The sequence below is a fragment of the Cyclopterus lumpus genome, chromosome 1, assembly GCF_009769545.1.
Source record: "Cyclopterus lumpus isolate fCycLum1 chromosome 1, fCycLum1.pri, whole genome shotgun sequence".
NCBI lineage: Eukaryota > Metazoa > Chordata > Actinopteri > Perciformes > Cyclopteridae > Cyclopterus > Cyclopterus lumpus.
In genome coordinates, this window is record NC_046966.1 from 11,673,367 (window position 1) to 11,685,345 (window position 11,979).

Sequence of the window (11,979 nt, forward strand, 5' to 3'; positions counted from 1 at the left end):
TATTCTCAAACATCCGATAGTGTACCGATCTATTGTCTTGTTTCAGAGCACCTTTTCTTAATACACAATAATCAGAAGGACTTGATGTCTAGAGTTGTTTTGGTGGCTATGCTGATGTGTGATTTGCAGTTCCTTTTAATTTTTTTAAGTTACACTGTTTTGTACTGCACTGAATGACTGATTCCTTCCAATGCAAGTTTTGTACACAAACAGGTGCCTCTAATTACCACGCTACCCTGCCAGCAAAACCTCGAGTCTCCATAATAAGTCACCACAACTTAAAGCAGACATCGTGTAACTCTGGATATGGATCTGTATCTCTTATCAGCAACTGTCGTCCTGTTGCCTGTGACTGCTGTTTAAAGCAGCACTGACAGATTGGATATGTAGAAAGATATTTATATACTCTGCTTCCAGTCAGTGCTGCAGTTTGTATCCCAACAAACAAATATTTAGTTGTTAAACATTTTCTTAAGTCACGGTTTTATATCGTTTATTATCATGCCCAGATATATTTAGATTACTTTTCCTCAAGCTCAGCCAGAATGTTTTAGGTTAGAAAAGGTTTAATGGAGCCTCAACTATAAAATCACCAGATTTCAGTATTAGGCAGCGTCATTCTCTATTTTTCCCCTCCTTTGTTCTGATTTACTGTACATGTTGAAAAAGCCCCATGTCACCCAGAAACCAACTCATTCTCATTTGATCATGTTATATGTAATCAACTGATGTTTACATTACACCAATCATATATATATATATTTACTGTTGAACCACCTGCACAAGAAATAAATATCTTTAAACAAAAGAAACTTGGTTTTTTTTCTCCTTTTAATAGTTTCGTCTTGGTCAGTAACTTCAAAGATTATCAGAACATTCTCATCTGTTCAGTTCAATAGAAAAACAACTGCAAACCAGCAGGATAAAAGTGGGTATAGTACCTCAGGCACATACAGTTTAGTCCAAATACAGAAGCAGTTGCAGAGGTGCTGCTGTACACAAACACCCAGAACACAGTGGTGGAGGTAGTGGTGGATTAGTTACAGCTCGCTCATGTTAGTTAAGGAGGAGGTTAAACAGCTAAGAGGAGCAGGAAATCCAGTTCTTATATGCATTAACCACAAGTTAACTTTACACACAGGCTCCACCGCAATGTGGTCTTCAAATATGTACAGTAATATTTGATGCTGCTGGATGGCAGTTGTGAGGTCTCCAGATTAACCAGAAACATTTCAGGGAAAAACTAATTTCACATTAAATCACTCCAATTTCCCGTTCACAATATCTCTTGCTAAAAAGGCAGGAAAAGGGTATTTAATATATGCTCTATATACCAACAAAAATATACTATGAACTGTGCTTATCTTCGACCTGTTAAAATCTTATTGCTTGGTATCCACATTCGCCCACCATATAACTCTCGATGGCAGACAGGAGGTCTCACACCTATTAGGGAATTATTACTATACATTCAGTAGTGAACAATGTGTCGATCTAACTTCTACAATCAACTTCAATAACACTACATCATAAATCTGTTGCATGACAAATGAGCATCTCATGTCTGAGGCAGAACACCCATTCCTATTCTTTATGGGTGAAATAAAGAAATCAGTTTTGACTACAGGATAGTAATGAGTCAGCTAAAACAAATCTGTGCAACGATCAGAAGGAGGTGACAGAAAGAACCTGGGTCAAACTGAAAAACATGTGATATTAAACTAGCCTGAAGTGACGTTAGCTCATTCCTAGAAAACCTGGCAGCTTGAGTTCAATTATTTGAACTATTACAGCAACGCAGGGCCTACAAACTGAAGATGCAACGACATTGGTGGAGGCAGTGATGGCTAACATACCAACACCAGATCCTGGCAGAGGTTAACTAATGTTGACGTTGCTCATGCTACATTATTCGAGCCCTTAGCTTAAAGAATATAAAAACAAAAAAAATTTAATTTCACCATGTTTTTTTTTTGTTTTTGTTTTTTTTAAAATCAGATTCATTATTTATTCATTACTTTAATCTTTGATCAGTTTTTTCCATTTTTCAAAGCTTTGGTTTCGACTTGGTCACAAACAATATTTGTACAATCTAAACCTTTTTATAAATGATACTTCAGGTTCTTGGTCCCTTTATCAGGGAGTAATGTTTCATCAGTCATGTTGACCCACCACAAAGAAAATCAGGAGATACAGAACTTTGTTTTTAAAATGCTCCCCACCACAGTGTCAATGATACAGTGAAATATTGTGTGAGCAGTAGGTTATCTGTCCCTTCCTGCAGCATCCTTTGATAGATATGGTGTGATACTAGGCCTGAGGCAGCAGAAGTCCATGCGCTGATTATGTGGGGCAAGGAGAGTGGCTTTCTTGTTCAAGAGTTCAGCAGGGCACAAGGGAAGACAGCTCAAAGTCCCCATTGCTGAAGTGTATTAAGGATGGAGAGGTGACAGGGGTTGGTGTAAGGTTATTGAATGAGGGAGGTGGTTTGTCGTCTTTTTTCTCTCATAGCAGAATCTTGACCCCACCCTGAGGAGACTGAGCACCCTGGGAAATGCCTCTTGGAGGAGCTGGTCCAAACTCTAACCGTTTCACTAAACTGCAAGACAAGATGTAGCACATACACTCATGAGCAAACCTCAGATAAAACTGAGAACACCATTATTGCTACCAATATTTGTTGGCTTTACAGACTAAATAAAACGATAACTAAAATAACTCCCTGAAAGTTTAAGCAAAGCTGATTTTGTAGTTTACAATCATGAACTCAAACAGTGCAGCTGCGTTTAGGTAGAAGTAAGATGATCCTTCATGAGAAAAAACTAACTTCCATGTAATAATTGACAGAACCAGAAGAGCAAGAGTATTTTCAGTAGTTACACCTCAGACTGCTGATGTTGTTGTTGTTTTCCTCACCTGTCGTACTGAGGAGGGGGGCTCATGCTGCTAGCTTGGAGCTCAGAGCCTCTGTCTAAACCAGAAGGACTACCAGGGCCAGCTGGAAGGGCTGGTCTGCTGATAGACGTGTCGTATACAAAGTCTCGACAGGACGCCAACTTTGACTCCAGATTCTGGCAGGGATATCAACAAAAAAAAAATCAGTCAGTCAGTCAGCTCAAAATAAAAAAGTATAAAAACATTGATTCTGTTCAATTTATACAGTTATATACAATGTGTATTCCTTGGGTACTGTAGAGGTATCATCTTTAAATCTCTTACTCCAACTTTTCTCAGCAGCTCCCCTACAATGTTGAGTGCAGATATTCTAGCAGACGTTGTGAGGGGAGTCCCTGTTAGACTATCACCTAAAACAAAACAGATACAAGTAGGTGAACACATAATATGTTAATATTAAGTTGGTATAGTCACTTTTACTGTGGTCAACAGTTTTTCTAGTTACCTCGTCGGATATTGGAAGGAGGGGGCGTGGCAAAAGAGCTGAGAGGTTTGGAGGGTGTGATGGGGATGGATGGCAGATCTGCTCTATCTGTGTCTTTGCCCAGGCTGCTGGACGGACGTCTTTCCTTCTGACGTACAGCCAGCTCCTGCCGAAGGTCTGACGCAAACAGGATAGGCAGGTAAAGTGTGAGTCAGCTTTTTGACGAAGATACCAGTGCCATATGTTTGAAGAAAAACATCAGTTTCCATTGCATTCCATAAAGTACAAAAAAAAAAATTTCAGGCCAAACAGATAATCCATGAAGACTGAACCAAATGTCAGTAGTCTGGTAATTATATGCATACTTTTGTCTCAACTAGAAACGGCAATTCAAAACAATAACGTAAGTGTCTTATAACACTAAGCCAACATAGACAAACATCCAGTCTACTGTTAAAGATACACTTGAGCACACCACAAAGTGAACAGCCAGCTGATCAACATGTGCTCTGCACATCTGCACTTTCACAAGCAAGAGAAAAGCTCAAGGCCATACCGACACACTTCTGATAAAAAAAAATATAACGATTTTACCCTTGTGTGACTCCGATTCTCCCCCAAATGCTCAAAATACATTGGCTATCAAATTCCTCTGAGTTAAGCATGTGTCAGTTTGCAGAGATCAGCAAACTTGAGATGTGTATATGCGTGTGTACCTCTGGATTCATCCTTTAACCTCTGAACAGACTCAAGCAGGTTCTCTTTCTCATCCAACTCGCTCTCAAGAAAGGCATTCCTCTCAATGACATGGTTCATTCGCTGCTCAAAGTCCTCCAGAGACATGATGGTAGCCCTAGGAACAGAGAGGATGGGCCATTAAAGTTAACACTGGAGCTATTGTGCTCTGTGTGCTACAGTCTAACTTTGTGTGTGAATGTGTATCAAAAGACAGGGTCAGCAGTGTCATTTGATGATGAAGCCCAATGGTGAGACAATGACATAAGACCTCTTAAGACACTGACCTTTTGGTCCTCTCCAGGTCATCATTGGACTGCTCTAGCTCTCTGATGTATTTCTGCAGGTGATCTCTCACTGCTGTGGTTTGTGCCAGATCTTCCTCCAAGGTTGAGATATGCCTAAAAGCATCAGAATGCTGAGCCTCAAATTTCTCCTGCAAACAGCACACAGAAATCAAATTAATTCACATGCCAATGCCTGGTCAGCAGTATCATGGCAGATTAATCAATGTGACTGCAGGAATGTTTATTAAAACCCAGAATAACAGGCTGAGGAATATCTTTTTCCCCAGAGGGGTTTCCTCCATCACCCCCACCACCCCACCCAGCTCACAACAGACAGTGTTGCAGGGGGACACAAATAGACAATAACACAACACTTTTTCACTTTTAAGCCATTGCTGCCTGTGTATGTTTTATTTATTTTTATGTTTTATTTATTTTTAAATGTCTTGTTTTTAAATCAGAATGTCCTGTCTTAAATGTTATTATACATGTTTTGACCTGTTACTGCTGTACTGACTGAGTTGACAACTTAATTTCGTTGTATGTTTTTTACAATGACAATAAACATCCTTACCTTACCTTTAAATAAGAGGATCTGTGTATTTTCCGACATTAGCTGTGGCCAAAATTCCCTTTAAACGTTCTTTCTCCTCCTTATCCCAGACAACCAGGTTGTTTTAAGGATATCCTGTATTCATGTTAATCATTAATGTTTTCTTCCCCATGGATCACTGAACAAAAATAGCAATCAGCTGCATAACAGGAGGCAGTTTTTCTCTATTTGGGTCAGCTAAAGGCTGTCTGTCTTCATCACTCGTCAGTAACTGGGGCACCAGAGCTTGTCAAGCTCTGTAGGATCCGGGCCTATTTACAATCAAGGTGCTTTACCTTTATGCTTTCCAGTTCCATGCGTAGTCGGTTGTTGTTTAAAAGCAGCTCTTTGTTTCGACCCTCACACTGCTTCAGCTCAGTTTCCAGTTCTGCTTCATACTCTCGGCTCATCTGCTGAAACTCTTGCAGCTCCTCCTGAGACTCATCAGCCCTGATGACAAAACAATGTTTACTACCACCAATCACTCTCTCCACATGCTGTAGAACATGCTTGTCATTTCAGATGCCTTTTAAAAACATCCAAGGAGTAGAGTTTTCTTAATGTCTAGTATTGTTACCGTTGCTGATGTGCCTCTGCCTGCTCCTTCCAGAAGCCCAGCTCCTCTGCTAGGGATGCAAACTTGTGTGACGTTGGCTCCACCATGTCTGCAGCGTTGTCAGGATGATGGGAATCGGAGAACTAACTGTAAACCACAGCAACGTGACAGCTTTTGATGCCGTCTACAAATGCCATAAGAGCAAACATCTTAAACATCCTGTTGAGAACTGTTGCGGCTAGCGAATGTTAACATGGTTAGCTAGCGTTAGTCTACAGTGCGGTGTATTTGGATATACTAAAACCACATAACCATGTTTAGCATGTATTCATATCCAGTACAAATAAGTAAATATATGAACTGAATGTGTTAGCAACTTGGAACTAAGCTTTTCAACTAAGCTAACATAGCTAAAACAGCTAAGCGACTTCTAGCTAACGTTAGCGAACAACACATTAAAAACACGAACACTCATCAGACTCACCCAAATACGAGGGAACGATTAAAACATGCTGTAGCTCAGGGGATATTTTACGAGCTGAGACTAAATGTTAAAGATTTGAGCAACAGACGTATTGTGATTGTACAAACTAATCTCCCATTACGTTAAGACGGTGCTCGATTCACCAACCAAATACAAACGAAGCTTCACTTCTCGGACGCCATTGGACAGTAAAGATGACGTTGTCAACGTATTATCCAATCATGTCACTGAACGCACTTGAAGCTGCGGAAGGCGGAGCTCCAGACACGAAACAATACACTGAGCTGTGAAGGCAAAGTTGTCTGACTCAACAAAGAACAAATAAGTGATGTCTGTCTTTAAATGTTGGACTATTATCAGTTATATGATGTTTCCAATATTTTTCCCACCTAATTTACACATATGAATACTTTATAATGCCAATACAACATTACCACAAAGTAAAGCCTCAATACCCCATAGACCAGATAAATTCATGATTACTTTTTATATCATATTTATTGCAGGGAAGTTCTTTGCATTATTATTATGTACAGATGTTTCTAGTTTGCTGGTCAGGTGTATTCTGGAAATCAATGTATTTTACAAGAAGAGAGACATGGTATGTATTCACATTTGAATTGATTGAACTGGGCAATAACAATATAATGGAGAACAACATAACTTAATTGTAAAGCCCCCTGAAGCCTGAACGATTCTGACAACAACTGTTATTGACATTTTACTCCCCCAAAGAATATTAATTCACCTTTCACATGAAATGCAGAGCTGCCATCAGTCCATCTGTCTGTTTTACTTTCAACATGCACATACAATATACCAACTGTTGTTAACAACACATTTATGCACACATAATCACATGGTTTACAGTCCAGACTCCAGCTATGGTGGTTATTATATTACCAAACAATTAATGTTTATATTATGCTTACTTTAGATAGTCAAACTGTCATCAATCACAACATCTTCGAATTATCCCACACTGGAAATACATTTTAAACCCTGTGTTATTCTAAAATAAAGGACAGGAAGTGATTTCAGGCCAAGGAACATAGACTATATTATAAATTATGATTGGAAAGTATTTGAGATCCTGAGAAAAGCTTGCCTAGGTCCAGACTTTTGAATCGGCCCACTGCACAGAGTTAAACAAGTGTAACAAGTTGACAATTATGCCCGATATCAGGCAAGAGAAAAGTAGCATGTACCATAAAAAAAGAATTTGCAGCATATCGCCTCAGATTTGAGACCTGGAATATTCTCATTTACTAAAAATAAGACATCTGAGAATTAAAATGTATGTTGTCCAAACTACAGAGGATATGGATTACACTGCTGTAAGGCAATACAGAAATTCAGATAAATGTAAGTGCACAGGTTTGTCTCACTGATCTTCTTTTCCATTACAGCAGATCTTATTCTTTTTCTGTTGAATCAATGGGGAACAAGGAAAATAAAACACGTTCAAGGTTAAATCCACCACATAATCAGTAAATCTTACTGAAGTTACACAGCTTCCATTAAAAGAATAAATTGTCTTCCTTACCTCAGAGGAATCATTCCTCGGATGTATTAGTTTCTTTGTTGTTCTTGCGTGAGCACGTCTTCTTACTGTCTATCACATCAGTCTTCACCTGACCCAGAGTTCGCAGGAGACACATGGTGTCAAACCCCTCATCACCAGCCTCTTGCAACAACTCAAGTACCTGTAAAAAAGACACCGTACTTATTTTTCTCAGAAAAAGCAAAAGCAAACGCAGATGACAAATTCTAACCTAGGACCGATAGTATCTGTGCTTGGACCCACCTGCAGACACTTATATGATTTGAGTTCGCTCAGATTCTCCTCCAGGAATAACAGGTAGATACTGAGGTCGTTGTAGAAGGGCGTGACCACGCCCAAAGAACCAAAGCCTGGCAGCAGCTCATAGGGCCGAAGAAAGCTGGAGCTTTGGCGAGCTGGTCCAAGAGCAGCGTACACCACCAGCGGAGCAAGAAGCACATACACCCCCAAGTTGATGTAGCTGAGCAGCCTGAAAACCCCCACTGCCACAAGCTTACACTGCACAGCAGACGGCACCATGCTGTCGTTCTTCAGCACCCCTGTACGCAGGTCACAGGGAAACTCGTCAGTGAGAGAGGCATGTTGGATGTAGTAGCCTAGGTAGAAGCAGGCCAGCAGGAGTGTCAGCAGAGTCAGGCCCCGACATGATAGGTACTTGACCACGAGGCAGTGAGAGAAGCGCTTGGTCTTTAGATATTGCTCCACTAAAGGGTATTTAAAGAAACCCTCGGTCAGATCCAAAGCACTGCAGCAGAGAAGAACATTTTGCATGAAGAGAACAGTGTTTAGAAACACAAACGCCATAGAATTTACTTGAGGATCCTTGCATTTCCTACTAAAGAGGACATCGTAGTGAGCAATAAAAAGGTGTTTACCTCTGGGTGTCCTCAGATGAACCTTTGCTATCTAAGGATGCTAGATTCTTGGCCAATTTAATGCCACGATTGTAAAAGCGGTCTAGCTCCTCCATGATGAAGTTCAGGTCAGAGGAGAGGTGCGGAGCTGCAGAGAAACGCCAGAACAGGGCCGGGATGTACATGAGGATGGCCAGTAAGAGCAGGATGTATGGGAAGAACTGAGGGAATCACAGAAAGAGAGACAAAAGAAAAAGATGGATGAGAAAAAGAAGACAACAAATTATTTCTGGACATTTAGGAGCAGAACACAGACACAGCTTAAAGGTGATGTCTTCCAGTGCCCTCCAACGCAGACTATGATCCCTTTTATTACAGCTATAAATGAGTGGTGAGACCATTAGGAGCCACTCTGACTAGATAACTGACCAAGACTGGTATTTATAGTAAAGACCATGAAAGCCATCCTGGAGACGGCCCAGAGACAGGATTAACAGGGAACTGCTAATGTTGACATGTTTGACATTACCCAGGCTCCCTCATGACTGGGACTTTCTTTCACCCGACAGAAAAATGTAACATTCTTCAAGATGGGATTATAAAAGGATGATAGTTCCCAACAACAGGTTAGATCAAAAGAAATTCCAGGCTCAAATGTGTGTCTGGATACATAACTGTAAAGTCGCTTACCTCATCCTGGGATGCTGCCCGCCTGGACAATCAACCCATTCTACTTTGAAAGTGACTGCTCCCCCTTTGTTTCAAACAAAGAAACACGTGGGCTTCTAATATGCTGTAATACATGACTGTATTACTTTTCTCACCATTTTATTGTGTCCATCTGCCTCCTTAATATAATATAATTTGCTATTGTTTATAACCAAATTCCCCCAAGCAGGCGTGTTAACATCAGGTAATAATATGGAACCAACCATTAGAGATACAAACGTCTCGTTTGGTCTCATTGTAAACTACATCAGAACGCCAGATCTTTAGTCCTGGTAGTTATTTAGTAACTATGTTTGGCCATTCAAGAGGTTGTCTTACAATTCAGATACACAGTCTCATGGCCTCTAACCTCTGAGTGCCCAGATGTGGGTTGAACATTGACAACGCCCCCTTTGGGTGAGCATGTTAGGTGATTGGTATTTTCCCAGACCTGTCTTACCAAACACTGCCTATAAAAGACCCCTGCAAAACCATTTGCAGATTTCATTATTTATCCGTCTGTCTCTGCGTCACCTCAACTACCACTAATCTGTATCCCTGTCACTGCACCATCATCTTCTCCTGACGTCACCGATTGCAGCCACAGATACGCGACCAGGTGAATTTAAATGTACAACTGGCCTCTTTATCAACTCTCTTCTAAATAAGTTTTTCTTTGTTCTATTTGAGTTGAGGTAATTAATTCACAATAGCTAATGTGTGCATTAAGATAATAGTGATTGATCACCAAAATAAATGGTTTATAATGTTATTAGGCTGATTCTGAGATTATATCGGTGGGCGAATAATTCTAATTAATGCTATACTTCCCTCAATTCTAGCTAATTTTCCCTACATTAGTATACCTGAAAAAGAAGGCATTTCTCTTTTTAAAACTGTATGAGCATTGTGTAGTCAGTTTCAAGCATGTCTCATTGGTCAAGGGGCTAATTAAACAACACATTACAATACAGTTGATATGTCAATGAGCATCTATAGCTGATAATTAAAGAAAAAATAAAAGTCTGTACCTTGTGCAGCCATAGTGGTGAGCTGTCACTTTGTTGCTGTACAGCTGCCCAACAAAACGAGTCCACATATGCGGCCTGTCTCCAAGAGAAGTTAGTGGGAGCAAAGCAGCTGATCTGGGTACCTTGGGGAGGGAAGTGAAGGGTTAATCCGATTCATTTTGGTGATTCTGAAGAGAGAAACAAACACAACAATAATTGTCCGCCCTCCCTCTTCTGCACCCATGGCCTAATTTGTTTGTGGGTTGTTTTCAGCATACTTTGTGTCAATAATTATGCCATCCCCTGTATGGTGAGAGGGGAGTCCAATCTGGAATGTACAAGCCACAAATGACCCAGATAGCCAGCAGACACTAATATTTTGGCACCACAGGGGCTGTCATATTAATATTAATATTACAGAATGATGCTTTAAAACAACTGAGCACATTCTCACTACAGAATTATCTTTTTGTTTCCATGTATGACATTCATTCTTTATATAGTATGTGGTTGGAGAATGAAGCACTGGGCATTCACATAATAGGACAACATATGTTCAATTTAACATGAGTCAAATGTTTGCTGTAAAAAAAAGACCTATTTTATTGTGTTGTTCTGAGTGGTGTTCATAATATTGAGTCTACCCTCACCGGTATAATTAGGGTGATAATGAATTGAAAACACCTGTCGGAAAAGAAGAGGAAAAAACATCCATTTATATTATAGTAGACTGAATCCCATCACTGTCACCCTATCAAGGCTTACTACAACACCTGAGTAGAACAGAGCCACATTAGTAACACCTGTGCTTTCCCTACTATGACAACATGTCTGCAGTGAAAAAGGCCTATCTATCTAATATGTATTGTGTGACAATCCCATAGTTGCTCTCCACATCTCCTCCTTTGTGATCGCTATCAATTCAGTCTTTCAAAGTCAAATAAATGTGGGATTTTGGCAATAATGTGCATGAACATTTTTTTTTTTTACCATAATGGGATATAAAAAGCTGACCACAATAATTGTGTCTTTCTGTCATAGTTGCACAACAAAAGTTATCTCAAGTCTTGTGGTGTAATGGATCCATTTTGTCTTTTTGGGGCTGAACTAGCAGTACTTGCAGATACTGATAACAACAGACAACAGCGTGTATACAGACGATAGATTTGTTAAACTGCTGATGAAGCTGTTTATATCTTTGGTTTTGCACTAAAGAGGAATGCAGATCACCTTCTTTTAATTTGCGTGAGCTATTCTCCTGTTCCTTTCTCCATAAAGCACCAGTTTATAAACTGCCATGCCCAAAGTTCCCATCATCCTCATCCTCATCCTCATTGGCAGCAGCAGCAGCAGCAGTATGACTGCCTCTCTGTCTGGGCGTGAGATGAGCAGAAGGGTGGGGACTTAAACCACACCTTCTGCAACATTCACACCTCTCCTTTTCTGTCCGTTTACTGAATATAACTCTCCTCCATTCATGCAGAACACACGTTGGTTCATTGGAATAAACGTGCTACAGAGGTGGGTAGCGGCAGAGGGACAAAAAAGCTCAGATAGGATGTGCATTATTCTACGTGAGCAAAAATGTACAGGAGTATAACCTCAGATGATAATAACTCACCAACTGATACCTCTTGAGCAAAAGCGAGGGAGATGAGGAACAAAGGCAGTCCCACCGCCAGAAACGTGACTATTTTGTCCACCGCCAGCTCCAGACGCAGCCCTTTGTACTTTGCCTCGGTGGGGTCTTTTAACAAAAAATCGGAAAAAACGTACTCGGTGGCTAGGTGAGCAATCGCCATGACGGAGG

The 11,979-nt window shown here is 40.4% G+C and overlaps 2 protein-coding genes across 3 annotated transcripts; both read right to left on the reverse strand.

The window, feature by feature from the left end:
• Positions 1 to 825: 825 nt before the first annotated feature.
• nde1 (nudE neurodevelopment protein 1) lies at positions 826 to 6,201 on the reverse strand. 2 transcript variants are annotated; one of them, XM_034543394.1, is made up of 9 exons: positions 6,034 to 6,201; positions 5,571 to 5,696; positions 5,290 to 5,443; positions 4,402 to 4,550; positions 4,096 to 4,232; positions 3,401 to 3,556; positions 3,220 to 3,305; positions 2,917 to 3,071; positions 826 to 2,599 (listed from the first exon to the last, which is right to left on the reverse strand). In XM_034543394.1, the coding sequence occupies exons 2-9, from the start codon at positions 5,654 to 5,656 to the stop codon at positions 2,506 to 2,508; spliced, it is 1,017 nt and encodes a 338-aa protein (XP_034399285.1). In that variant the 5' UTR covers positions 5,657 to 5,696; positions 6,034 to 6,201; the 3' UTR covers positions 826 to 2,505. The 2 variants fall into 2 exon arrangements, with proteins under 2 accessions (XP_034399285.1, XP_034399294.1); XM_034543403.1 differs by having other exon boundaries at positions 5,571 to 5,733.
• Positions 6,202 to 7,589: 1,388 nt separating this feature from the next.
• On the reverse strand, positions 7,590 to 11,971 carry LOC117735496 (pannexin-1-like). The gene is made up of 5 exons (XM_034540154.1): positions 11,791 to 11,971; positions 10,191 to 10,312; positions 8,473 to 8,672; positions 7,841 to 8,342; positions 7,590 to 7,739 (listed from the first exon to the last, which is right to left on the reverse strand). The coding sequence occupies exons 1-5, from the start codon at positions 11,969 to 11,971 to the stop codon at positions 7,590 to 7,592; spliced, it is 1,155 nt and encodes a 384-aa protein (XP_034396045.1).
• Between the last annotated feature and the right edge of the window lie 8 nt (positions 11,972 to 11,979).

Coding starts and splice junctions, on each gene's coding strand:
- LOC117735496 (XM_034540154.1), bottom strand. CDS start 11,971: ATGGCGATTGCTCACCTAGCCACCGAGTACGTTTTTTCCGATTTTTTG. Junction 8,673..10,190: donor CACCACTATGGCTGCACAAG/GTACAGACTTTT, acceptor TGATTCCCTCAG/TTCTTCCCATACATCCTGCT. Junction 7,740..7,840: donor AATCATATAAGTGTCTGCAG/GTGGGTCCAAGC, acceptor TCTTTTTTACAG/GTACTTGAGTTGTTGCAAGA.
- nde1 (XM_034543394.1), bottom strand. CDS start 5,656: ATGGTGGAGCCAACGTCACACAAGTTTGCATCCCTAGCAGAGGAGCTG. Junction 4,233..4,401: donor GACCTGGAGAGGACCAAAAG/GTCAGTGTCTTA, acceptor CTCTGTTCCTAG/GGCTACCATCATGTCTCTGG. Junction 3,557..4,095: donor GTTAAAGGATGAATCCAGAG/GTACACACGCAT, acceptor TGTTTGCGTCAG/ACCTTCGGCAGGAGCTGGCT.